The 26,725-nt window shown below is 36.3% G+C and overlaps 1 protein-coding gene across 9 annotated transcripts in view; it reads left to right on the forward strand.

The window, feature by feature from the left end:
- The window catches only part of SEL1L2 (SEL1L2 adaptor subunit of ERAD E3 ligase), a 133,955-nt gene that overhangs the window by 30,608 nt on the left and 76,622 nt on the right, over nt 1-26,725 (forward strand). For all 9 annotated transcript variants that reach the window (XR_005377536.1, XR_005377535.1, XR_005377533.1 and 6 more), the window contains exon 3: nt 10,235-10,403. Coding sequence is in view for 5 of the 9 variants with exons in the window: in XM_038571573.1 (XP_038427501.1) it covers nt 10,235-10,403 (169 nt within the window). In the remaining 4 variants the exon portion in view is untranslated. The remainder of the gene's footprint in view (nt 1-10,234; nt 10,404-26,725) is intronic.

A 26,725-nucleotide genomic window follows, 5' to 3' on the forward strand; every position in this document is an offset into this window, starting at 1 on the left:
CTTGTAGTGTCCTTGTCTTGCTTTGGTATCAAGCAAGACTGGCCTCAGAGAATGAGTTGGGAAATATCTTCTCTTCAATTTATTGCAAGAGTTTGAGGCAGAATTTAGGGTTGTTTTTTTAACTGTGGAAATATACTACTATACACACAGACATATAGGACACCTTCTATAATATATATACACAGACCTACATACCATATATTATAGGATATCTCCAGCTGAGACTGAGGAAATACGTTGTTTCAAACATATTATTATTTATGCAGTAAAACATATGAATATTTATATCAAATGGAGTAAGTAAAGAACATAAATAACTTCACATCAAGCCAGACAGGTTTTTTCTACCAACTGATTTTGAGCACCAAACTATTGAAAAACCTTTAGGTTTTCAGATTTTTTGGATTTAAGAATTGCAGATAAGGGTTTGAGGGTCATGCAAAATTGCTGCTTCATATAGACTTTCCATTTAGTTACTCCTCTTGCACTCCATCCAATTTAGTTGTAAAACCTCAACCCTGAGTGAATACTGTTCTCCACCATTCAGTCCCTGCACCTGAGTAGCTGAAATGTGGCTACAAATAAATACATCCAGTTTCACTTTGATTTCATGATCACAAGCCTCAAATAGGCCTTCAGTGTTTATCTTCCCCTTTTACTTTCTACCTTACCATTTTCCTACCTGTCAAAAATCATACTGGGATAGCTGTTGACTGTTGTTATTTGGTGACTTTAGAAGGCAGACATGCAAATACGCAATAAAATAATTAGCATTGTCTTTCTCAAGAAAAAGAAATGTTTTCACTGATGAATGAATGATTTCTTCTCTATAAGAGATACCGATTCTTTTAAATTAGGGGTGATTATTGCCATATTTGCTATTTTTATTTTAATCTTTTGAATTTAAAAAAGATTAGGCACATTAGGAAAAAATATTCTAAGATTGTTTTGTATTCTTAACTGAAAGTACTTTAGGAAAAATGAAAAACTGTAAGATGTCACTAAAAACACCTTTGCTTTAATTTAAGCATCTCATAAATAGCATCTTACTTTAAAGAAGAAAAATTACTAAAACAGTGAGATGTGCGAGTTCAAAAGTAACAGTCACTTTTTTCCAAAAGTGTGTGTGTGTGTGTGTATATATATATATATATTCTTATATATACATTTATATATAAGAATATATATACATTTACATTATATATATACATTATACATTTATAAATGTGTGTATATATATATATATATACACACACACACACACACTTACTTAAGACAACCTAGAAAGCTTGAATAATCTGATATACCTTAAATGGTCGACAAAAAATCCAAACATCAGTGTGAATCTTTGCTATATGTGTAAATATTTTCACTATCTGATGAGTGATATATATTTTTGTACTATTTTATTTAAGTATTTTAATTCCACTTTAATTTAGCTGACTACATTCTTCACTATGACCTAGAACAGAGGTTCCCAAACTTTAACATGTATCAGAATCACATGAAAGACTTGTTGAAACACGTATTACTGGGCTTCAACTCAGAGTTTCTGATTCTGTTGAGCTTCAGTGGGGCTGAGAATTTACATTTCTAACTCATTCCCACATGATGCTGGTGCTGCCATTTTCTAGGAACCATACTCTGAGATCCAATGACCTAGAGAAACCTGGAAAGAAAACTCTTTTATTTTTTTTCACTTCCTCCTGGCTTTCTCCATAACTTGGCTTTTCACCAATAATATCTGCAGCACTAATGTTCAGACTCTTTGGAAATATAGTGACCCAAACATAGGATATGAAATCCAGGGCAGCCCTGGTGGCGCAGCAGTTTGGCGCCGCCTGCAGCCTGGGTGTGATGCTGGAGACCTGGGATCAAGTCCCACATCGGGCTCCCTGCATGGAGCCTACTTCTCCCTCTGCCTGTGTCTCTGCCTCTCTCTCTGTGTGTCTATGAATGAATAAATAAAATCTTTAAAAAAAAATGAAATCCAAATCTATACATAATAGAGAAAGTGGACATTCAGTTCCTCCCTCTTGTCAAACCAAAGATAGCCTGTGTTGCTCTATCTTAGAACTTCATTCGTTCACCCAGACAAGGACCACTAATGAGGAGGTGCTGAGCTAGTCTCAGTTTGCCATTTCTATTGTCCTTACTGATGCTTTCTATGAGCTCTTACCCTCCGTATGCTTTTTCCAGAAAAATTTTTCAGCAGAATTTAGCATACTACACAGTGCCAAGAAACAGTGACTCTTTGGGGACATGTGAGCCAAGAAAGAAAAAGGGACAGAGATAGTTAAGGAAAGCAAGAAAGCCTTTGTTGAGCCCAAGGGAAAGGAAGTAAGTCACTGATAGGCAAAGAATCCTTACGGCACCAGTCCTTTCATTTCTCACCTATCTCGTTTTGCAAGGAATGATACTCACTTCTCATTCCATAGCAAACATGGCTCACGCTTACTCCCCTTAGACAAAAAACCCAAACATTTTGTTTTTCATATATAGTCACACAGTTTGGAGACATTATCACTTATACAATTGTGTCTGAGTGTGGTGAGACTGATTCCCTCCTCCAAAATTCACCCCTGTTCTCCATTCTTCTTCATACATTTAAATGGAATCTCCATCCACTCAACTGATCTCATCAGGACAAAAAGTTATCTGTCCTTGACTCTGTCCTCTTATCCCTAAATCCAGCCCATATCTAATCTCAAACTGCACTATCTCCAAAACATATCCTAAATTTGCCCAAGAAATTTATCTCTGTTGCTCTTGCACTTCTAATCTCAACATCCCTCACCTGGTTGACTGCAGTAGTCTCTGAACCATTCTTCTTGCTCCCACTCTTAATCCTGTGCAATCTGCTCCTCACATGTCAGCCAGAATGTTCTTTCTTTCTAAAATATAAATCAGAGTATGTCGCCTAAAACCCTCTGATGTCTTCCTCTTATCTTTTGAATAAAAGATTAACTGCTTACCATATCCCTATGTGATAGGATCCCCTACTTCTCACTCTGTCTTTCTCTTTTATAGTTCTTCCCTTAATTTAGACTCATTCAGCTACTTGGGCCTCATTTCTAGACCATACAAGTTTGTTCCCACTTTAGAGCATTGATGCTCACTGTTCCCTCTGCATGAAATGCTCTGCCACCTACCTATGCATTCTGTTTTCTTGTCATTAAATTCTTAGCTCTGAAGTTACCTCTTCAGTGAGACTTTTCTTGGGCATCCAATCTAAATTAGCTATGCACCAATCCCTCTTCATCCTGCATTTCACTCTTTACTTCTCCTTGTTTTAATCTCTTCATAGCATGTATTGACACCTGATACTGACTGGTTCATTTATTTGTTTACTGGTTATTGTCTTCTCACAGACAAATGGAAACTCCATAAGATCAGACAGATTGCTCTATCTAATTTGCCACTCTACCTTCAATTCCTAGTGAATGCCCACCATAAATGTATTGAATGAATGAATCACTGATTCGTATAGCTCTTAAAAAACAAAGTTGGTTCATTGCTTGGTTATTTCATACCTGGTGCCACCCAAAAACTATTTGAGGAAGCTATTAATGTTCCAATAACACTAGTGATGTTGCTGTTATTGAAAATTTGGGGCCTTGAGTTTAAGAAGTTCTTTATAGATCTTGGAAACTAGCCCTTTATCTGATACGTCATTTGCAAATATCTTCTCCCATTCTGTAGGTTGTCTTTTAGTTTTGTTGACTGTATCCTTTGCTGTGCAAAAGCTTCTTATCTTGATGAAGTCCCAATAGTTCATTTTTGCTTTTGTTTCTTTTGCCTTCGTGGATGTATCTTGCAAGAAGTTACTGTGGCCAAGTTCAAAAAGGGTGTTGCCTGTGTTCTCCTCTAGGATTTTGATGGACTCTTGTCTCACATTTAGATCTTTCATCCATTTTGAGTTTATCTTTGTGTATGGTGAAAGAGTGGTCTAGTTTCATTCTCCTGCATGTAGATGTCCAATTTTCCCAGCACCATTTATTGAAGAGACTGTCTTTCTTCCAATGGATAGTCTTTCCTCCTTTATCGAATATTAGTTGGCCATAAAGTTCAGGGTCCACTTCTGGGTTCTCTATTCTGTTCCACTGATCTATGTGTCTGTTTTTGTGCCAGTACCACACTGTCTTGATGACCACAGCTTTGTAGTACAACCTGAAATCAGGCATTGTTATGCCCCCAGCTATGGTTTTCTTTTTTAAAATTCCCCTGGCTATTCGGGGTCTTTTCTGATTCCACACAAATCTTAAAATAATTTGTTCTAACTCTCTGAAGAAAGTCCATGGTATTTTGATAGGGATTGCATTAAACGTGTAAATTGCCCTGGGTAACATTGACATTTTCACAATATTAATTCTGCCAATCCATGAGCATGGAATATTTTTCCATCTCTTTGTGTCTTCCTCAATTTCTTTCAGAAGTGTTCTATAGTTTTTAGGGTATAGATCTTTCCCTCTTTGGTGAGGTTTATTCCTAGGTATCTTATGCTTTTGGGTGCAAAGAGAAATCTCACAGAGGAAGACATAGACATGGCCAACATGCACATGAGAAAATGCTCTGCATCACTTGCCATCAGGGAAATACAAATCAAAACCACAATGAGATACCACCTCACACCAGTGAGAATGGGGAAAATTAACAAGGCAGGAAACCACAAATGTTGGAGAGGATGCAGAGAAAAGGGAACCCTCTTACACTGTTGGTGGGAATGTGAACTGGTGCAGCCACTCTGGAAAACTGTGTGGAGGTTCCTCAAAGAGTTAAAAATAGACCTGCCCTACGACCCAGCAATTGCACTGTTGGGGATTTACCCCAAAGATACAGATGCAATGAAACGCAGGGACACCTGCACCCCGATGTTTATAGCAGCAATGTCCACGATAGCCAAACTGTGGAAGGAGCCTCGGTGTCCATCGAAAGATGAATGGATAAAGAAGATGTGGTTTATGTATACAATGGAATATTACTCAGCTATTAGAAATGGCAAATACCCACCATTTGCTTCAACGTGGATGGTACTGGAGGGTATGTATTATGCAGAGTGAAGTAAGTCAATCGGAGAAGGACAAACATTATATGTTCTCATTCATTTGGCGAATATAAATATATAAATGTTTATATAAGGGAAGGGAGAAGAAATGTGTGGGAAATATCAGAAAGGGAGACAGAACGTAAAGACTGCTAACTCTGGGAAACGAACTAGGGGTGGTAGAAGGGGAGGAGGGCGGGGGTGGGAGTGAATGGGTGACGGGCACTGGGTGTTGTTCTGTATGTTGGTAAATTGAACACCAATAAAAAAAAATCTTTGGTAATCTGAAACTTTACAGTTTTGCCAGATTAAACAATAAATTAGACTGAATTCAAAAAAAAAAAAAGAAAGAAAAGGTATTTAGATATCCTGCTTAGGAGATCAAACTATATTTCAAAAAACAAAAAACAAAAAACAAAAAAAAACAAATAATGTTTGCTGATTTCCTAGGCTGAAGACATCCTAGTTCACTGATGAACAGAGAAAACCAAAGTACCTAGGTCCTACTAGTTTAGAATCTGAAATAGAAAAACAGTAACATCTATTTTCACAGAGTACATATATAGTCAATGTAATAATAATAGCTAATATTTATGGAGTGTTTGCTATATACAAGGCTTTTCACATGTATTAACTTATATGATCCTCATAACAATCCAATGATGTAGGCAATATTTTTACTCCCATTCTGCATTTACATTTACTATTTATGTTTATTGTAAACTGAGTCACAGAGGGGTTAATTAATCTGCCCCAGTTAGACAGTTTAGTGGTGAACAGAAAATACAAAGAAGGAAATGTAAATGAAAAATTTTAAATCTGTAATACATTTTGGAGTATGTTATCTGTTCATATATTAACACATAATCAAAGTTTCTTGTGTTTAAAAAGTAAATTTCTGTGCTGTTTTAAGAATAAAACTTGTTAAAATTGACATCCAAACAAAACAATGTTAAAACCCTAAGTCAAACCCCTAGCCTTAGCAGACAGCTTATTCTTTTAAACAAGAAGCTATTAAAAATATGTTCTGCATCCCAGTACTGTTGTTGTGAGTTTGTTTTTGCTTTCAGGCAAAGTACCATAGGACTAGATCCTACCTCCGAAATATCTCTAGCTACAAAAAGCATGATCTAGGCATAAATAAGATTAAATTTACAGTAAGATAAATTCAAACCTGCTTTTTTGCAAGCCCATAGATGATATAGTTTCTCTTAGGAAAGGATGCTTCTGCCTTTCCTGCGCTTTAAGAAAACAAGAGATTTCCCCCAAATAAAGAAATCCATAAGTTCATTAGGATCCCCTTTATTCAAGGCATTCGACTGGAGATGAGAACTATGCAAAAAAGTATATAAAGCGTCTATAATTTGAGTAGATAAAATACGAAATTTATGCTACGGAATGATCTCAGCTATAAAGACCACAGAGTAGTGAGTTACTGCTAAGACATCGTAAGGCTGGAGAGAAGAGAGATCACTGTGAGAGAGTGAAATGGGAAGGCTTTGGGGAGAAGGAATTTGAGGTAGGCCTGGAAACAGGAGTGATATTTAGGATAATAGGAAAGAAGAAGCAATGAAAACTGAATAAGCAAGGGCAAGGAAATAGGAAAAAAGCCCTTCTGTTTGGGGAACAGGGAGTAGAAGAGTTTGGCTATTGTGGATGTCCATGTAGGCACGGGAGTAGTAAGAAGTAAGGTTACTATGACGTTTTTAGGCTAGACTGTGAAGCATCTTAGATTCTGTCCAAACGACTTTGATTTTATCCTGTTGTCACTGAGAACTGAGGGTTTCTGAGTTGGGCAGTGATATGTTCAAACAGATGCTTAAAAAAAAACTCATCCAGCCATGAATCTTCAGGAGCCAGGGAAGTGAAGAGGCAGGAGGGCTAGGTAAGGCATTACTGGAACATCTTGTCACTCTGATTGAGAGCTATGGTTAGTCTTTAATGGCCCTAAAACATTTCCAAAGCACATACTTCAAACTTAGAATTTAGAAACAGACTTCCGTTGGGTTTGCTGTTTGAAAACTAAGATACACATTATAAATCCTTCAACAGAAAATCCTGCCAGTAATACCTCTGAAATACATTCAGAAAGCAACCACTATCACCCATTTCCCCCATCATCTTTTTACTTCCCTGCTACCATCAACTCTCACGCAGTTTATTTCAGTAACCTCTCTTTTCCTACCCTTTCTCCAACATGTAATATTCTCTATACAGCAGTTAGCATAAGATCCTTTTGAAATTTAAGTCTATCAATATCACTCTTCTACTCAGAACCCTCCAAAAGTCTCTCCACACAAAACACAGTTCACAATCCTGATGCCAGCCTCAGAGCTGCCTCTGCCTTATTTACTACTCCCCCTCTCCCCATTCTGCTGCAGCTGCACCATCTTACTGGCACACCAATATGCTCCTGCCTCAGGGCCTTTGCTTTTACTGTTCACTCTGCCAGAAGTCTCTTTCCTGCGATATTTGTAGGACTAACTCCCTCCTCACACACATAGGGGTCTATTCAAATAGTATCAGAGAACATGTCCCTAATCATCCTGTATCAAGAACACCAACTATAATCAATTCCATCCCTATTGTTTAAAAAAACAAAACAAGGGATCCCTGGGTGGCGCAGAGGTTTGGCGCCTGCCTTTGGCCCAGGGCGCGATCCTGGAGACCCAGGATCGAGTCCCACATCGGGCTTCCGGTGCATGGAGCCTGCTTCTCCCTCTGCCTGTGTCTCTGCCTCTCTCTCTCTCTCTCTCTCTGTGACTATCATAAATAAATAAATAAATAAAAATTAAAAAAAATAATAAAAAAAATAAAAAAATAAAAAAACAAAACAAAAAACCAAAACCCTGCTTTTATCAGTTGATTATCTTCCCCACCAGGCCATCAGGTTTTTTGATTGTGGAGGATTTTTTTGTTTATGGCTATCTCCCTAATTCTTAGAACAGGGCCTGAGAGAAACACTTAATAAATGCTTATTATTGACTTATATAATCTCTGGGTACCTTCCAGAGTTAGAGAAAGGCTCTCTGTCTGCTAGGACACCCTAATACACCAGTTGGCTGTTCTGCTCACTCTTACCGGGTGGGAAAGGAATCAGAATCAGGAAACAATGGCCTCTATAGAAGAAAGAGATAGAAGAAATAACACCAGACAATCAGAAGTGTTTGCCAAATTTGTACTGCCTCCTCAACAAAGCTACTGGTGATTTTTGAATTTAAAAAATACGTTTCATTTATTGGCAATGACATATGTTAATCCTAATGTAGCAAAGAATCCTGGAGCATCAAAGTCTACATTCTCTTCTTCATGACACAGGTATATGTTATGTTACCATTGTCCTCTTGCATTTGGGTGAGGCCATGTGACAGTTTCAGCCAACAGAAAGTATATGCCACTGTGTACCACTGCTAGGTCTGGCCTATTAAAGAAAAGAAAAAGAAGCAAACCAAATGAAACAAAACAAAACAAAACCCCTTTCTGCACATGATCTTCTATGCACTTTCCATTTCTGTCTGCTAGATGTTAATGCTCAGGGGAACCTTAGAATCCACATGTTGAATCTTGGCATAGCCTCTGCCTGCCTGGGTCTCTGAATGACAGCACAGAGCAGAGCTGCCAATGCCTTGAACACCTGTCTGTTGATTTTGAGCCATTATATTCTGTGTGTCTATTTGACATGCAATATTTGTCACATTCATATACTTTTTTGAAAAATTCATCACTTTGTGTGAAATTCAGATTTAACTGGGCATTTGTGTTCTTAATTGCTTACTCCGGCCACCCTTCAATAAGAAGAATCAAATTTAAAGTACTTACATATCCATACAGAAATGTGTACATAAATGTTTATAGCAGCAATATTCATAATAGCCAAAAGTTGGAAACAGCTCAATGCTCATCAGTAGACAAATGTATGAACAAAATGTAGTATATCCATGTAAGGAGTATCATTCAGCCATAAAAAGATATGAACTGTTCATACCTGCTACAACATGGACCAACCTTGAAAATGTTATGCTAAATGAAAGAAGTCAATCACCAAAACCCATATACTATATAATTTCATTCATATGAAAATTGACAACAGGAGAATCCATTGAGACAAAGCACAGATTACAGTTTGCTGGAGGCTGGGGCTAGGGGGAATGGGAAAATAGGGAAGCTAACAACTAAAGGACTTATGGTTTCTTCTTCTTGAGGTGATAAAAATGTTCTAAAATTGACTATGGTGGCAGTCATACATTTCTGTGAATAGTATAAAAACCATTGAGCTGTACACTTTAAATGTACAATTATACATATATAATTATAGTATGTGAATTATATCTCAATAAAGCTGTTTTTTTTTTTTTTTGTCAAGTCCTTACATGACTTCATGTCCCTGCATGCTCTAGCCTCTGGGTCACTGCTCTGATGCCTGTGCATATGAAGGCATTAAGCGTTCCAGAAAGTGATTTTGAAATAAGGGAGTTAAATTGTGATGCTGTATAAAAAAGCAAACAAATAAAAACCTTTACTCTTCTTGGAAATAGTGGTTGACAAATAAAGGAATTTTTTTAGTCTCCAAATATAATTTTCCCAGAAAAAGTATATATGTAAATCATGAACATGTATCTCCATAAAGCTTTTTATTTTCTCTCTTCAAATCTTCATTATTTTCTACTACTCAAAAATAATCCCTCCAAATCCCTCTCCCCTAGTTAAAATAGATTAATTATATAACTTCTTGAAAGTACTTAGGAAAACATTTTTTTTTTTTACATTTTTTCTCCACACAGTAACAGATTTCTATACTATCCACCCATTATAAATTTGTTGTAATGTGTAAGGAATAGCAACATCTTGCTTTTTTTTTTTGGCTTACACAATTGATATCACCATGACAACTTACCAGTAAAAGGGTAAAATTGGTTAAATTCTCCTATTTTATTTTTATTTATAACATTTAGGTTTTAATGTGTGGCTCTGCAGTTCAGATGAAAATGCAATAGGCTTAAAAGGCTTTTATTCATAAAAGATTTGAATTCTTAAAGTGAAGTAATTCATCTATCATTTTGATTTGAAAAAAGCGGGAATTAGAGTGATTGCATTAAATCGTCTTTTTGACATCAACAGATAAAATTTTCACATTCTTGTTTCATTTTGAAAAGTTATCCATAGAAAAAGCAAAAATCTTTTTCTTTGTAGGTATCAGTGAACGAAATCAAACAATTTTTATCACATATATTGGAAAGAAGAAAATTGATTAAAGTGATCTATCAAAGAGAAAATGCTGTAGGAAAAAAGAAGATTCAACGTAAATTAAGAATAAAAGGAATTCAAAATAAAGATCTCTCAAAAAGAAATAAAACTCATTGTAAGTAAGGGCAGCTGGGTGGCTCTTGGTTATGCATCCAACTCTTGGTTTCCACTCAGGTCATGATCTTGGGGTCCTGAGATCAAGCCCCAGGTTGGGCTCAACACAGAGTATGTTTGAGGATATCTTGCCCCTCCCTCTGCTGTCTCTCTCTTTCTCTCTCTCTCTCAAATAAATCAATAAATATTTTTAAAAAATCATTGTAAGTAAATTCCCTCAAACATGTAAATGAAAAATGACTTCATGTAATCTAAAATAAAATTTGAGAGCTACTTTCTGAGAAGTCTTAGAATATAGTCATAAATATTCATACACACAAAAGATTTAAATTCTGTAAGCTTCTTTTAGATTCAGAATTTGTTCTGATGGTAATAAGCAAGGTTGATAATTAAGACTCCTGGATTTTAAAAAATCTCCAAAATTATGTAGATAAAACATTTATCAGTTATTCTACTAATAGAAACACTCAGACCTTAAACAAAACCAAAATTAATATAGTGCCCTTTTTTTCTCTAGTCTATCAATCAAAATCTCTTCCTAGTAAAGACATAGCCAATTAGTTGACAGCTGTCTCTGGATGCAAGAAGTGTCTAAAAAATACAAACAATATCTCCATACTGCTCCATACCTTCTATGTATAGGAGTTATGGCCCTCAATTACAAAATTTAGGAATCATTTTTAGCATCTAAGTCTGTTTCATGAGTGCTTTCCCTTTTACAGAAGATATGTATGAATTTCCCTTTTATTAACATCTTGTTTAAGAGAGGGAAACTTCTTTGGCAGAGAAAAAATTAAGGATATCCGTTTTTAATGCCATTATAGACATATGTACATATCTTAAATTTATTTTAAATCTAAATCATATACACTGAAACATTCATTTGACCATTTTTTTTGACATGGAAACACAACTTGCCTTTTACTTAGCATTGGTCTACTGATTGGCATTTCTAGTATAAACCCCACTCAAATGCATCATCCGTGATTTCCCATCTTAAGTTTTTAATGAAACAAGGAACTAAAGATACTTATGGAACAATCTGTGAGCAGAATCCTTCCAGATATTTGCAGACTTTTTCCTCAGTCATTTATATAGATATTTCATCTACAATTAAATTGGGTAATTTTTAATGGCTCTCCTTTATCAAGTTTTTTCACTGTTTTTCAGTTACATTGCATAGAAACACATTTTCTTTTTGCACTTGCATGTAATCAGTTTACATATTTTAAAGTTAAATTCCATAGTTACAATAAACAGTAAAGCTGACATAGATTTGGAAACACTTGATCTCTGGTAAGCATGCAACGTCGGGGAACAGAAATGTACACATTTACTAAAGACAGTCCCACTATTTGCAAGCATTTGATGTGCTGCAAATATCAGTGAATAAGTTAGAAGAAACGAAGAGTATTAATTTGGCAAGTAAGGTAGGTAGAGATTGTTGAAGGAGCATCTGCTGTTTAAAAGAGTAAATAAATGAATCAACTATTGTACCCCTGAAACTAATATAAAACTGTATGTTAATTACACCAAAATTTTAAAAATAAAAGAGATATTAATGTCACCTTTCAAAAAATAATTCTCCCTAATAGGGACGTGGTTATGTGACACATAATAATAATAATAAAAGCTTTCCCTAATTGAGCATTTTCCATATTGCTTTAAGTGTTTTTCCCAATTTTAACATGGGCTATATTATCTTTACTTTATAAGATATGGAACCTGCAGAGCAATAATTTACTTAGCATCACAAAAAATATTTAGTAGGAAAATTAGGATTTGAAGTTAGATGGTCTAGTGCCAAAGTCCTCTAGCTTTTAGCCATTATGTCATGCCTCTCACAAAAGTAAGCTGAAAATATCAAGAAATTTTCATCTCATATATCTCAATATGTCTTTGAGCAAATATTGAACTATGTAATAAAGATGCTGCAATTTCCTGAGCACCCAATTTACTTGAAGGTTTTAAGGGAAGTAAATAATAGTAAATCGTTGAAAACATTTTTGTTTTAGAACTAATAGGTATCATATATGCCATAGATTTCAAAATTCATATTTTGATTATCATACCTAAGACTTCAAAGAGATGCCTTCCTGTTCTCCAGGTCTCTAGAGATTGTACATGCATTCATCATGGACTATCTAAATGTCCCAAGGACATTTGAGAAGCCCTGCCTTATAACAGTCCATTTCTCAAGATGTACATAAATCTTAAATATTTCTTTCTGACAAAAGTACATATAGAAAGGTGTTCATGGCCAATAAGAGCAATAGATAGAAATTGAGAATTAAAGGATTCCAGAGGTGGGAGGGGTTAGTTTTGGAGCCAGAAGAACTCTTAGTGATTCTAGTTGATAATTTTTTTTTCTAGTTGATAATTTTTTTTTTAAATCTTTTTTTTTTTATTTATGATAGTCACAGAGAGAGAGAGAGAGAGAGAGAGGCAGAGACACAGGCAGAGGGAGAAGCAGGCTCCATGCACCGGGAGCCTGACGTGGGATTCGATCCCAGGTCTCCAGGACCGCGCCCTGGGCCAAAGGCAGGCACTAAACCGCTGCGCTACCCAGGGATCCCTCTAGTTGATAATTTTTTATGAGAGTCTTGCTTTGAAAAAATTTTTTAATTTTTTAAATCTTAATATTTTAAGAGTATTCTTCTCCCCATTTACTCCAAATGACTGCTTCACTACTCATTTGAAGAATTCTGGATTATGACATAAAATGTTGACATGTGTGTTACTTGACGTATCAGGTAGAGTTCTGACAGGAAGCAAATGGCACATTAAATTGAATCATTAAGACCCTTTTAATAAAGGGTCTATTTCTTAAAGTGTAGACAGGATGTAAGGAAACTGCAAAGTAATCCTGAGGCTAGTAACACTAATGGCATTACCACCCCTGGGCTGGAAGAGTCACAGGGCAGTAGTGGCTATTAGAACCCTGAGAAAGAAACCAAGAGTTATATTGGAGAGAGCTCTCTCTCAGAACTGTGACCTTAGGACAAGTGATAAAGCCAGCCTGCAGTGACGCAGACTGGGGAGCCAGGGAATAAATATCCCTGCCTCACTCTTTTCCCTTCATACTGAGTGCTGATGCCTTCCAACCAAACCAAGTCAGAAGCTGGAGGGGAACTTTGATGCAGTCCATATGGGTTAGTGTCCCAGGGCATAGAGCAGGATGGAGTGGATTTTAAAAGGCAATAAGAAGACATCCAACACACTGGGTTTTCTAGACAAGGGGAATTAGATAGCATAAACTAGAAGGATGAGGACTTTTAGTGGCATACACTAGAAGCATAGGTATTAAAAGTAAAATTACAGAATCTTAGAATTAATAAGGGAAATTTGGAGGTCATCTAGTCCAATATCTTTCATCACATATTTATGGCAGCTCCTTCTTAGATGCCTGTGACTAAGCTCATGATGATAACTGGCTCAGCAGTTGAGCGTTTGCCTTCAGTTCGGGACATGATCCCGTGGTCCCAGGATCAAGTCCCACATCGGGCTCCCTGCATGGAGCCTGCTTCTCCCTCTGCCTCTTTCTCTGTCTCTCATGAATAAACAAATAAAATTTTTTAAAAAAATTCCCTGGCAGGAGCTGAAGCTGCTGTTCACAGGTGGAATTTTTTCTTCCTCAAGGAAACCCCAGTACCATTCTTAAAACCTTTTAACTGATTAAATCAGGCAAACCCAGCTTATATCCTTTACTTAAAGTCACCTGCTTGGGGGTATTAATCTCATCTACAAAATGCCCTCACAGAAACAACTAGATTAGTATTTTATTTAATAATGGGACTGTATGTAGCCTAGCCAAGTAGACAGATAAATTTGACCCTCACAGCCAAATATCTCCTAAGCCATATGTGTTCATCTAAATTTTTGAATCTAGGTATAAGATTTTACACTGACGTCTATTAAATTTCATTGTGTTCATTTTGGATTAATATTCCAACCTATTGATTACATCAATTAATTCATCAGCTATTCTCTCCTAGTTTTCTGCCACTCAAAATTTTGATAAGCATGCCTTCCAATCTTTTACCCAAGTTTTTCTTAGAGGAGTTAGCAAGATATGGCCAACTTTACAGTGTAGAGCCCACAATAATCTACCATAAATCTCTAGAATTACATTTACCCACTGATCAACCATATAAAAATCTACATGTGATGAGGTTGAGAAAATAAAACCTTACTTGTCAGAATGCCTTGTACAGTGTGCACTACCCTTGTTATGGAGATGCCTTAATAAGCATTTGTGGATAGAAGGTAGGCAAACATCCCTTCCTGATCCCCCACCTCCAACTCCACACAGAAACCTGATGTCAACAGATCCCAAGTATTGACACATGGAAAAAAATTACACTGCAGAACCAAGAGAATTTTGGTATTTTTGCAATAGTGAAAAGAGAATGGGAGAACAAACATGGAGAGAGTAGACATAAGGAGTGAGAAACATGGTTATTGACTGTGCTACCAAGAAACCAGTAAAATACCAAAGTTGGGGGAACCCAACTGATAATTTAAAATCAGTGATGCCTAAGGTGACCATTAAAGTTCTTTTTGTTCTTGGAATAAATCATCTTTTCATTCTGCTCTATGAAATTGTTGGTAAAAATCTATATCCCTCATTAATACTTTTCAAGAGTGATATTCTTTTGGGACATCTTTAGTAGCTGTTGGTTTCACTGTGGGTCCATGTGAAACAGTTCAGGAACAGTACCTCTGGAATCAGGAGTTAAGAAAGTAGAGAAAGCTGTAGAGAAGTAACCTGGTCTAGAGGGAGGGTTTGAACTTCGAAAGCCGTGGAATGAACCAGGAATATAGGTTACACATGATTATCAAGCTGGCTAAAAACCTTGTTCAACTCTATTCTTATTCCATTCTCATTTCAGCATTTTGCACACTGGATATCAAAAAAGATGAAATATAGGTGTTTTATAAAAGTGCTATTCCCCAGACTTATGAGATAAGAGATAAGAGATATCCAGATAAGAGATACGAGACTTAACCTATCATTCTCAAAAACCTTTCCTAATTTTTAATGACCACATCTCCTTAACTCAAGGCTCACAAACCATATATAATACTCTGTTAGAGAAATCAAAGAGATTCACATCAAACTGTTTCTAGAATATGAAAATATGTCTCCACATCTTGAAAACAGAGATACTACCACTGTCCCCCTACCTAGAATTTGTCATATAATAACCAACAGCATTTTTACTCCCATTATTTCAAGGCAAGATCTGTGCCTGCCATTTTGTCTATCACATAATTAATATGAATCCATATTTGCTGAATTAAATTGAGTTGAATTCCTCTTATATAGAGCTAGGATGTGAAGTCAGGTCTTTTGACTCCAATTACAGCATTCTCTACAATATGCTACACTATAGGTGCTCCATAAAAACAAGAGAGCCTTACATTTTAAGAGTATATTTGAATATTCTTTTACAGTTGAACACAATGCTTTCACATCAATTCTGGTTTTGTATTTTTTCTTATAACAGCATGTTCCTTTTCCCTCAGGATATCTTATCACTATAACTTCAACAAGTAATTTTTCTTTCTGAGTCAGAATTTAGTCTCATAGAATAATTACCTTTATTAAATTGTTAGCAAGACAAATCAATAATTAATCATGCATTGAGAACAATGGAGCATATTCCTGCTGGCAACTGGAACACTACCTTCTATGTACATCTTGACAGGTCCTTACTGGCATTTCTTGGAATTAATCATTATTAATTTTGGTAATGAGGTCAGATCACTACTATGCTCTTAGTTTGAGAAGGTTGTCTTGGTATCTTGCTTTAAGCTAGTCTTGGCATTCTTTTTTAACACCCCTAGATCTTTAACCTGCTAGGCTGTTATCATACATATTCCACTTTATTGACTTTTGGAATATATGTGGATTACACTGTAAAGTGCCATTCATATCCCCCCACCCACCCACCCACACACTCACCCACTTCAATGAGATATTTGTTGCCCAATTACTGTAAGTGTATTTCACAGACAGCCTTCAGCAGTGAAAGGACTGTCTCAGGTGCAGGGAGATTCATAGTCCAAGGTTATGCCTTCTCCCTGGGGCAACCAACTTCCAAAGACTAATCAATTCAGGAATATGAAGTCTGGACTATTTCAGCCTAATGCGAGATGCATCAGAAAACACACTTTAGCTCCAGAGCATCCTGTAGGGTCAGGCAAGGGTTTCATTAGCCTTGTATCACAGCTTCTCCCCTGCCCAATCCAACTTTTTCCCCAGGGGTGCTTCCCAGGGGCATGTCTTAATAAACATTTTGAACTCTTAGAGTCTGCTTATCAGGGAGCTCAAACTGCATATCATTTAATACCTTTACAATTACTTAAATTTTTCCTTTTTTTTTGTATATGGTTTTTTTTTAATTTTTATTTATTTATGAGAGTCACAGAGAGAGAGAGAGAGAGAGAGGCAGAGACATAGGCATAGGGAGAAGCAGGCTCCATGCACCGGGAGCCCGACGTGGGATTCGATCCCAGGTCTCCAGGCTCGCGTCCTGGGCCAAAGGCAGGCGCTAAACCCCTACGCCACCCAGGGATCCCCTGAAATTTTTTCTTTAAATCAACACAAGTTTTTTACAAGTGCACTGACTTTAAAAGAAAATTCCTAAAGATCTCCCATTCTAGAAATATGGTGGACTAATCCAGTATGAAAATCCTACTACAAATACCTAAAAATAATGCCTAAAATACACCAATCTCTCGATAGATAGATGATAGATAGATGATAGATAGATAGATAGATAGATAGATAGATAGATAGATAGATGATAGATAGATAGATAGATAGATAGATAGATAGATAGATAGATAGATTTAGGGCAGAGCTGGGTTCACAGGGAGCTGAAATCCCCAGGTGCTAGAAATGATGAAAAATAAGGATGCAAGTTGATGTTTTACAAAACTATGATCAGAGCAGATAATGCATAACCCTTGATTTTAAATCCCAGGCTGGGAAAATAAAAAAAACATTAGGGACACTGGGGTGGCTCAGTGGTTGAGCATCTGCCTTGGGCTCAAGTCATGATCCTGGGGTCCTGGGATCAGGTCCGGCATCAGGCTCCCTGCAGAGAGCCTGCTTCTCCCTCTGCCTATGTCTCTACCTCTCTCCGTGTCTTTCATGAAAAATAAATAAAATCTTTTAAAAATTTTTTTAAAAAAAGACATTAGGATTTTTTTTTGGATTTTTATTTTATTTTATTTTATTTTATTTTATTTTATTTTATTTATTCATTACAGACACACACAGAGAGAGAGGCCGAGACACAGGCAGAGAGAGAAGCAGGCTCCATGCAGGGAGCCCAATGTGGGACTCCATCCGGAACTCCTGAGCCACAGGCAGACGCTCAACCGCTGAGCCACCCAGGCATCCCGACATTAGGATTTTTGACAAGGCAGTTGGGATGAAGAGCTATGAGTAAAACTGAGAGTTTTATAGAATTGTTGCAGTGAAAGGGAGACTAGGTTAAAACAGGTAAACCACCTATCATTTTCAGCAAATATCAAGGAAGCTCTTCCTCTGTTTAGACTTTCACAGGGAAAAACATCTCCTTGGAAAACCCTACACCACAGCCCTGTACCTTATACAGATTTGAATTTGAATTTATGTTACCTGATTTTCTTTGGTAAACATATTCGTGTTAACAAATAAAAATTTCCTTCCATCAGTAAGGTAAGTCTGGAAAATTGACAGAAGCAACACAAAACCACTTTGGAAAAACATTTCTACAATTCCTACATTTTAAAAAGCCTTGTTGAGGATGAACTTAACGAGAATTTTATAAAATGCACCAAGTTAAAAAAATCTACTCAGGAAAAAAAAAAATCTACCCAGCGAGAGTCAGTTTGCATATACCTGCACCCACATACACACATGTGCCAAACAGGCATAGCACTCCCCACGTCCTGATATAGTAGAACAATAATGTTAAAAAAAATTATGGAATAAATATATTCTTAAATGGTTAAGAAATTATAGGAAAGGGATCCCTGGGTGGCGCAGCGGTTTAGCGCCTGCTTTTGGCCCAGGGTGCGATCCTGGAGACCCGGGATCAAATCCCACGTCGGGCTCCCGGTGCATGGAGCCTGCTTCTCCCTCTGCCTATGTCTCTGCCTCTCTCTCTCTCTCTCTCTCTCTCTCTCTCTCTCTCTCTGACTATCATAAATAAATAAAAAAATTTTAAAAAATATTATTCATTATTCAGCTTATAATAAAACTAAACGATAGTTTATTAAAAAAAGAAATTATAGGAAAAAAGAGAAAGCATCATGAAAAAGGAATAGATAGCTGTGCAAAAGAACCAACTAGAACTAATAAAAATGAAAAGTATATTCATTTAAATTGAGTGAATGGCTTACATAAAAGATTAGACACTGGAAGAAAAGATTAATGAACTAGAGAAAGATCAGTAAATATAGCCCTGAATGCAGCCCAGAAAAAATATCTGAGTTGAAGGACAGAAACCCTTAGGTTAAAATTAAAATGTTATAAGTAAATGCTGTTTACAAGAGTATACTTAAAACATGACATAAAAGACTGAAAGTCAGTGAATGGAAATGATATCATAGGCAATACTAAGCAAAATAAATCTGATATTAATTTCAGACAATATATAGACTTCAAGGTAAAGGCATAAATAGGGAGAAAGCTTCATCATATAGTGTTCAAAGGAATAATTCACCAGAATGATATGATGTCTATGTGGGAAAATTCAAGAAAATCTATTAAACCATGAGAATTAATAGAGTTAGGCAAAGTTGCTGGATTCAGAAATTAATATATAAAAATTAATAGCATTTCTGTATATGATACAACTGAAACAAAAACAACTGAAAATGAAATTACTAAAATACTACTTAATTTAGAAGTAAAACTAAAAGATACCTAAGAATAAATCTAACAACAGATCTATAAGATATTTAAGAAGAGGAAAAGGAGGGGCTCCTGGGTGACTTGGTTGGTTAGGCATCTGCTCAGGTCGTGATCTCAGCTCAGGTCATGATCTTGTGGTCCTGGGATCGAGCCCCACATCGGGCTCCCTGCTTCACGGAGTCTGTTCCTCCCTCTCCCTGTGCCTCTCCCTCTGCTTGTTCTCTTTCTCATTCTCTCTCAAACAAATAAAATCTTAAAAAACAAAAAAGGAAGAGGAGAAGAATAAAACTTTATTGAATAGTATAAAAAACACCTGCATAACTGAACAGATGTTATGTTTATGAATGGGAAGACTAAAAATTCTAAGATATCATTTCTTGCCAAATTAGTTTTAAAATTGCCCAAAAGGATTTTCATGGAGTTTGACAAACTAATTTTAAAAGTATACGTGAAAACAAGTCTAAAGATAGCCAAGATACTTTTGAAGTAGAATGAGAAGTGGAACTTGCCCCACTAGATTCTTACAATAAAATGATATTTATATAAACAATGTGGTATTGACATATGGATTAAAAAACAGAAAAGAGTCTAGGATCAGTTCCATATATACAGGGGAATTTGGTATTTGACAGGGGTGGCATTATAAATCAACAGGAAAGAATAAACAGATTGTATGCAGACAACTGATTCTCATTTGGAAGATTAAGATCAGATCCCATTCTCACTTCATACAAAGAAGTAACTTCCAGGTAGATTAAAGACCTAAATGTGAATATCAACTTTAATAATTTTAGAAATAACCTTATGATATTGGCATAGAAAAGGAATTCTTATAAAAGACAAAACTAAAGCCATGATGACAAAATTCATAAATTTGCTTACTTTACAATTAAAAATTTTAATAGGCATTTTTAATTATAAAGTGAATAAAAAGCCCCACAGACTAAAAGAAGATACTGCAACAAATAGAGTCAACAAAGAATAGTATTTTGGTTGTATATAGAACACCTACAAATCAACAGGAAAACCAAGTAGAAAACTGAACAAAGAATACAAATAGACAATTCTTAGCAGAGGGAAAAACCAAAGACTAATAAACATACTTAACTACTAATTGCAGAAATGCAAGTTTAATAACAAAGATTTATCATTTCACAACAGATTGGCAAAGCTTAAAGGTCAAATAACCCTGTGAGTGACCCAGCATTTAAGGAAATGAAAACCTTATATGTACATCACTGTCGGGAGTGTATGTTTGGTACAGCCTCTTTGAAGAGCAATATAGTAATATCTAGTAAAGTTCAAAATGTCTATATGCTACCCTCAGCACATGTACTAATAGAAATATATCCTACCGAATTTCTCACATATCTGTATAAGAAAATATGTGCAAGGATTTTCATTGCAGAATTGGTTTTGGTAGCATTGAAGTGGAAAAAGCTAATATCTGCAGAATGAGTAGGATAAATAATGGAAGAATGAATAGATAAACTGGTCTAGTCATACAATTTTAACATATTCGCCTGGTTAAAATGCATGAATGAAATCTACTTGTATCCAGATGTATTTCAAAAAGTGAAAAAGCAAGTTGCAAAAGTATATACAATATGATGGTACTTATATAAAATATAGAAATAATATTAGGTACATACATGTAGTAAAAGAGCTACACAGCAACTTCAGAATAATAGCTACCTCTGAAGAGGGAATAAGGGGAAAGGATATTGGAAGGAAGCTTTGAGTGTGTTTGTACCATTGTTTCCTTAGAGAGATAACTAAAACAAGGCAAAATGTTGCCATCTGTTAAATTGTGTGAAGTAGGGTTATGATGAGGTATGTTTTCTGAATTTTTTTGTATGTTTGAAATATTACATGGTTAATTTTTTTAGAGAAAAAATGAAAATTAGTATCACTTGTGACAAGTAGAATCTATAGATGAATATATATATGAAATATATTAACTATCAAAATTTTAGTGTGTGTAATAATGCTTAAAATTATCCCATGTACTATTTGGGAAACAGTAATGAAAGATGATACAAATTAGCAAGTGTAGCTAATTATCAACCCAGTCAGCAGACTCTTACCCCCCAGAGGGCCTTGACTAGAGCAAGTCACCATCTTTCTCTTGTCCCTTTTGCTCCCACTCATTACTGAAGGGCTTCCCATTATCCAAGGTCTCCCCCCAGGCACTGTCTTCTGAAATAATCATGTCCAAACCAACCAGACTAGGTATGATCATATATGCATAATGATGCTCTGAATCATCAAGACCAGGTTAAATGATGTTCATTTTCTTCTGTTGGGGTAGGTGAAGGAATATATTAAATACTTTTTAGACAGATTTCCATCAGAAAACAGTCAAAACAAAAAGAGATATGACTCATCTAATGGGAAAAAACGATTTATATGAAACACATTTTTCACTAATGTCAGATAAAAGAAGTATAACTATAAACCATTGTTTAAAGTACTTTAATTACAATAAATTTATTTGTAATGCATTTTTGACCCATTTTTTCAAAATTTTCAATAATTGATAGTAACTTCATGTTTCTCACATAATTCTACATCTTGTGTAGCTCTGAGAAGCAGATTGTGCAGTCAGATTGCCTACATTTGACTCCTTGCCTACAGGTACCAACTGCATGATGTTGGGCAGGTTACTTAACCTCCCTGTGCCTCTATCACCTCATCTATAAAATAAGAATAATGGCTTCTTGCTCTTACCATCAGTGAAAAAACTACCTGGTGCCTAAGTGGTTTATAAATGTTAGCCTTTATTATAACATAATAATTAACATTTTTGACTCTTCATTGGTTTTATAAACCACATTTCTTTCTGTTAAATTGAGAGTTTTAGATAGTGAATTAGTCCTTAAAAGTCAGAATCCTTGTTATTTCAAGTTTTGCTTAGGAGATATTTGAGGAGAACATTTTTCTCTATTTATAACACAATTTGTCTACCATTACCTAGCACTACCACTGAAGGTATTTATGTTTGACAACAGTAATCTGGGGACAGTGTGAATAAACCTGATTATTGTAAATATCTTTGCTCTTGTCCAAGTACATTTGAGTTGATCACATCTTTATCTGACTAAACTCTTTGCCAAGTCATTCTTTCTTAGATGGAATGTTATTTTTAGTAATGGATCATTATTCTCCCTCCTTATCTGGTATTGTATTTTCCTGGCACACATTAAGAGCAAATGTGAAGAGTGCTTCTGATGCATTATTCAGAAAATCAGAAGCTGAATTTGGTTTATATCAAATACAATTGAAATTAAGTAAGAAGGACACAGTGTCTATGTAGGCAAGATTTTCTACAAGGGAAAGAACTTCCCATTTTTATCTCTTTGTATCAGTTTAATGTAGCACTTGATTTTTAGTCAGGCTAAAGGACATTCATCTATCTTCCACCTTAATTTTTAATTCCCTTGACTCTTAATAATCCTTTATGTCATTTTGATATACCTATAATTTGAGATTCAAGAAAATGAATTTGTTTTTCCTTTTGTTATTTCAGATGATTTAAATGGTATTTGTTTATGTTTTTTTGTTGTGAAACATAAAAGAGAGTGAGGAATGCAGGATAGGGCAAAGGAAGGAGTTGGGCAAAGATAGGGGTTCAGAAGTTTAGAGCTTTAAGAGTGAATGTCCCCCTTCCCATAGGCAAGGGGTTAGGCTGTTACCTCCACATCAATCAGTTAATGGTTACAGGCCACCAGGACCTGGGGTGCTAAATATCCATATGGAAGACCTTGTCTTATTTGCCTGACCTCCCCAATTCAAATAATCTTTGTGTCCATTTCTCTTCAGTCATTTACCAGTCACATGCAGAGCTATTTCACCAATATAATTTCAAACTCAAAAAAAATTATCTGATCAGAGCTACCTTCCTACCACTTCTGCTCCTTCTCTTTCTCCTACCAAACTTGCCTATGCCTTCACAATGACCTCAGTTCCCTTCCCCCACTGCCTTTTCACTCCTCTGTCCACACCCCTCAGTATCACTTATTCCCACAGTCAGCCTAGACCACATGGTCAAACATGACTCTCAAGCCCTCACTCTTTAAGACACATTGCCCCCACTTATTGTTTCATACCCATGGTTTATTTGTATAGATTGTTTCCTCCAAATTAAATGCCAGTTTCATCTTCTTGGTCTGACAAACTCCTACATGCATTTCAAGAATTATCTAAAGTGTCCTTTTATCAGTGAAGATTTCCTCCTTTCCCTTAGCGAGAGTAGGAGGCCTAAGTGGACATTTGTTGTTTGGTGGCTTCTCATCATCCATTTTACTTTTCTCACCATCCCAATTTCCTTTTGAGGAATTAAGTGTTCCCCAGTGGGTACATTCTTACAGCAATGTAATGAGAAGCCTTGTCTCCCCTAATTAGACCCATCAGAATCATCATGGAATCTGGAACAAGGAGAGGAAGATCCTAAAATGACTGGATTTCAATCCATCCCTGTAGTAGCATCTGTTTCTGGTCTCTCGCATCAAAGCATCTGTCTCTAGCATCTGGTCTCTAGCATCTAGCATCTGTCTCTAGCATCAAAGCTCCAAAGAGCTTTGATTCCTGACTGACCCCACTGATTTTATGAAGTTTCAACAGTCTCCCAGTAAATTCCTTTTGCTTAAGTCAATCAGATTAGGTTTCTATTGCTAACAAAGAAGACTTCTGTACTCCCACAGTGCCTTATTACAGAGTGCCTTCCACATGGCATTGTAATTTTTTGTAAACATGTCTGTCTCCACCACCAGGCTAAGACAGTGTCTCCATCATCTTTGGAAACATGATATCTCAAGTAAATGTATGAATGACAGAGAATAAGTTGCTTCCAGCTCTTTTCTTTTCCACTAATACCTGCTGCAGGCAAGTGGGCCCTTTTTGTTCCAAAGCTTCGCTTCTGTTCATTACCAACAAGAGGATTCTTCATGAATTCCACAACAAAGACTGACAGGGATTAAGGAAGAGACTTAATTAGAGAAATTTACAAAAGAAGGTTCAGCAAGAGAAAGCAAAGTATCCCATTTCTCCCATCATCTCACAGAAAGGTGAGCTGGGTTCCGGGATTGCTGGACACATGGAAGGTCTATACCTCCTATTGCCTACGTAGAGTATAATCATGAGAAAGTGGCCTTTATCAGAGGTGGGCTAGTTGGGTACCCAGCTGGCTGGGAAAGTCAGATGTCCAGCACCTGGAGACATTGGGGAATCATGGAAAATTATAGTCCTTCCTGTTTTTAGAAGCTAGCCACTGATCTGATGGGAAGCCGAATTGGGTGCATCCCTTCCCACAGAGAGAAGGAATAGCTTGTTTCCCATGGGATACAGAGTTGGCATCTGTATTACTTTGCTAGGGATGTCATAATAAAATATCACAGGAAAGGAGGCTTAAATAGCAGAAATTTATTTTCTCACAGTTCTGGAGACTAGAGGTCCATGATCAAAGTGTCAGCAGGTTTGGTTTCATTCTAAGGCTTCTCTCCTTGGTTTATGAATGACCCCCTTCTCAGTGTCTTATATTGCCTTTTCTCAGTGCCTGCATGCCCTTGATGTCTCTTTCTCTTCTTATAAGGACACCAGTCATATTAAATTAGGATCCCACCTAATGGCCTCATTTTAACTTAACTACCTATTTAAAGACCTTATCTCCAACTAAAATTACACTCTGAGATGCTGGGGGTTAGGACTTCAACATATGAATTTAGAGGGACACAATTCAGCCCATTATAGCATCCAAGTTAGGTATGAAATAATGATTAAGGCTGTAGACATAATAACATGTCAAGAGCTCACTATAAATTATGTCTCTGACAAACACTGAAATACAAATTCATCTAGTTGAAGCATTTCTCATATTTCCTGCTGTGTGAAATAGTGCTCTGTCACACCTACTCCACCTCTTTTACCCCTGATGCTCATCCCACCACTTCTTAAGTCAGCTTAGAGCCATTATCACGATAGAACAACCAACAGGCATTCATTATTTGGCTGTTCAGAGGATTCCAGATTCAGGAAGGTCCTTTACATCAAATTCAGAATGGTCTCTTCAAGTTATTTCCTGACTGCGCTTTCTCCAAATTTGGAAATTGTTAAACCTTAAAAAGGAAATTAAAGTGTTGTCAGATAACTTTATCTGAAAATTGAGCCCTCTTACAATAAAGAAAACTTGTATTTCAATACATTTGGGAAGTCAAAAAAAGAATTACAAATTAAAATAAAAGCCATGGGAAGAAATTTGTAGTGGTAAATCATTTGTCATATGTATATGCATGCACAGGCAACCTTTCAAAATGTATTCTTGCTCTTTGAAAGCATAGTACTAGGAGCAATTGCTATTCCAAACACAGATTAGTAGGTTATTCCATTATTCTCCTCTTTAATCATGCCTATAGATAGCATATAACTCAAAGCAGAAATTAGATGCTAAAAGTGTCTGGTGTTACTAAATTGAATGGATAACTTGAAGCATTCAAAATAATTGCAAATTAGCTTTTAAGCTAAAAACATTTTTTACTTTAAAAAATAAATTGAACAACTCTGATGGTTTGTCAGAAAGAAGAAAAACAGGAACCACTTAAAGATTTTTGTGGTCTTGTTAATGAGGCATCAAATCTCAAAATATACCTCTTTTAAAATGGTTTTAGGCATGGTTCACCTAATCAGAGGTTTCATTGAGTGTCATAATGGACTTCAAGAGGCATTGTGATGTGGAAGGGTATTGGGGTTGGGGGTGTGCATGTGCATTCAGTGGGTGGAGTGGGGACTACAACTCCAACCCTAGATGCACACTAGTTATCTAGGAGATGCCCGTTGCTCAGGCCCTCATGTTCTCTTGGAATCTTACGGTTCAAAGGTTGATGGGCCATGATCAGATAAGGGAGTCTGAAAGGTAAGACCTTGGTGTTTAAGATCCTTTCTTTAGGGTACACCAAGCAACTCCTTTCCCTAGACACCTTGCTTCCTGCTTTGTATTTGCAGAAACTTGCATATCTTTCCCAGACTGGGAGCATCTCTCTCCCTCCTACCATCAGAAGCATTTTTCTATCTCCTCCACCCTCCATAAATTTTCACAGAAGACAGGAAAAGGTTTTTGTATGTAGCCTCTAGCTTCTGACCAGAGGCAAAGTGATCTTCTTGAAATGCAGAGGTTAAAAGATAAGGAAAGTGTAAAGGAGGAAAAATTTTTTCCTCTACCTTTCTAAGTTCTTTTGGCTGATTAATTAATTAAGTTCACATAAGACAGATTAATAGGAGAAAAACAAATTTAACTTCATATGTACGGGCATTTGAGGCTTATATGCCATCCTGAGCTAAGAAAGAGGTAAGGGTCTGAGGCTTCAAAGAGAAGGAAGACAATTCATAGGAAGATTGGAAGAGCAAATGTTTGGTAA

Source organism: Canis lupus, chromosome 24, assembly GCF_011100685.1.
Source record: "Canis lupus familiaris isolate Mischka breed German Shepherd chromosome 24, alternate assembly UU_Cfam_GSD_1.0, whole genome shotgun sequence".
Taxonomy (NCBI): Eukaryota; Metazoa; Chordata; class Mammalia; order Carnivora; family Canidae; genus Canis; species Canis lupus.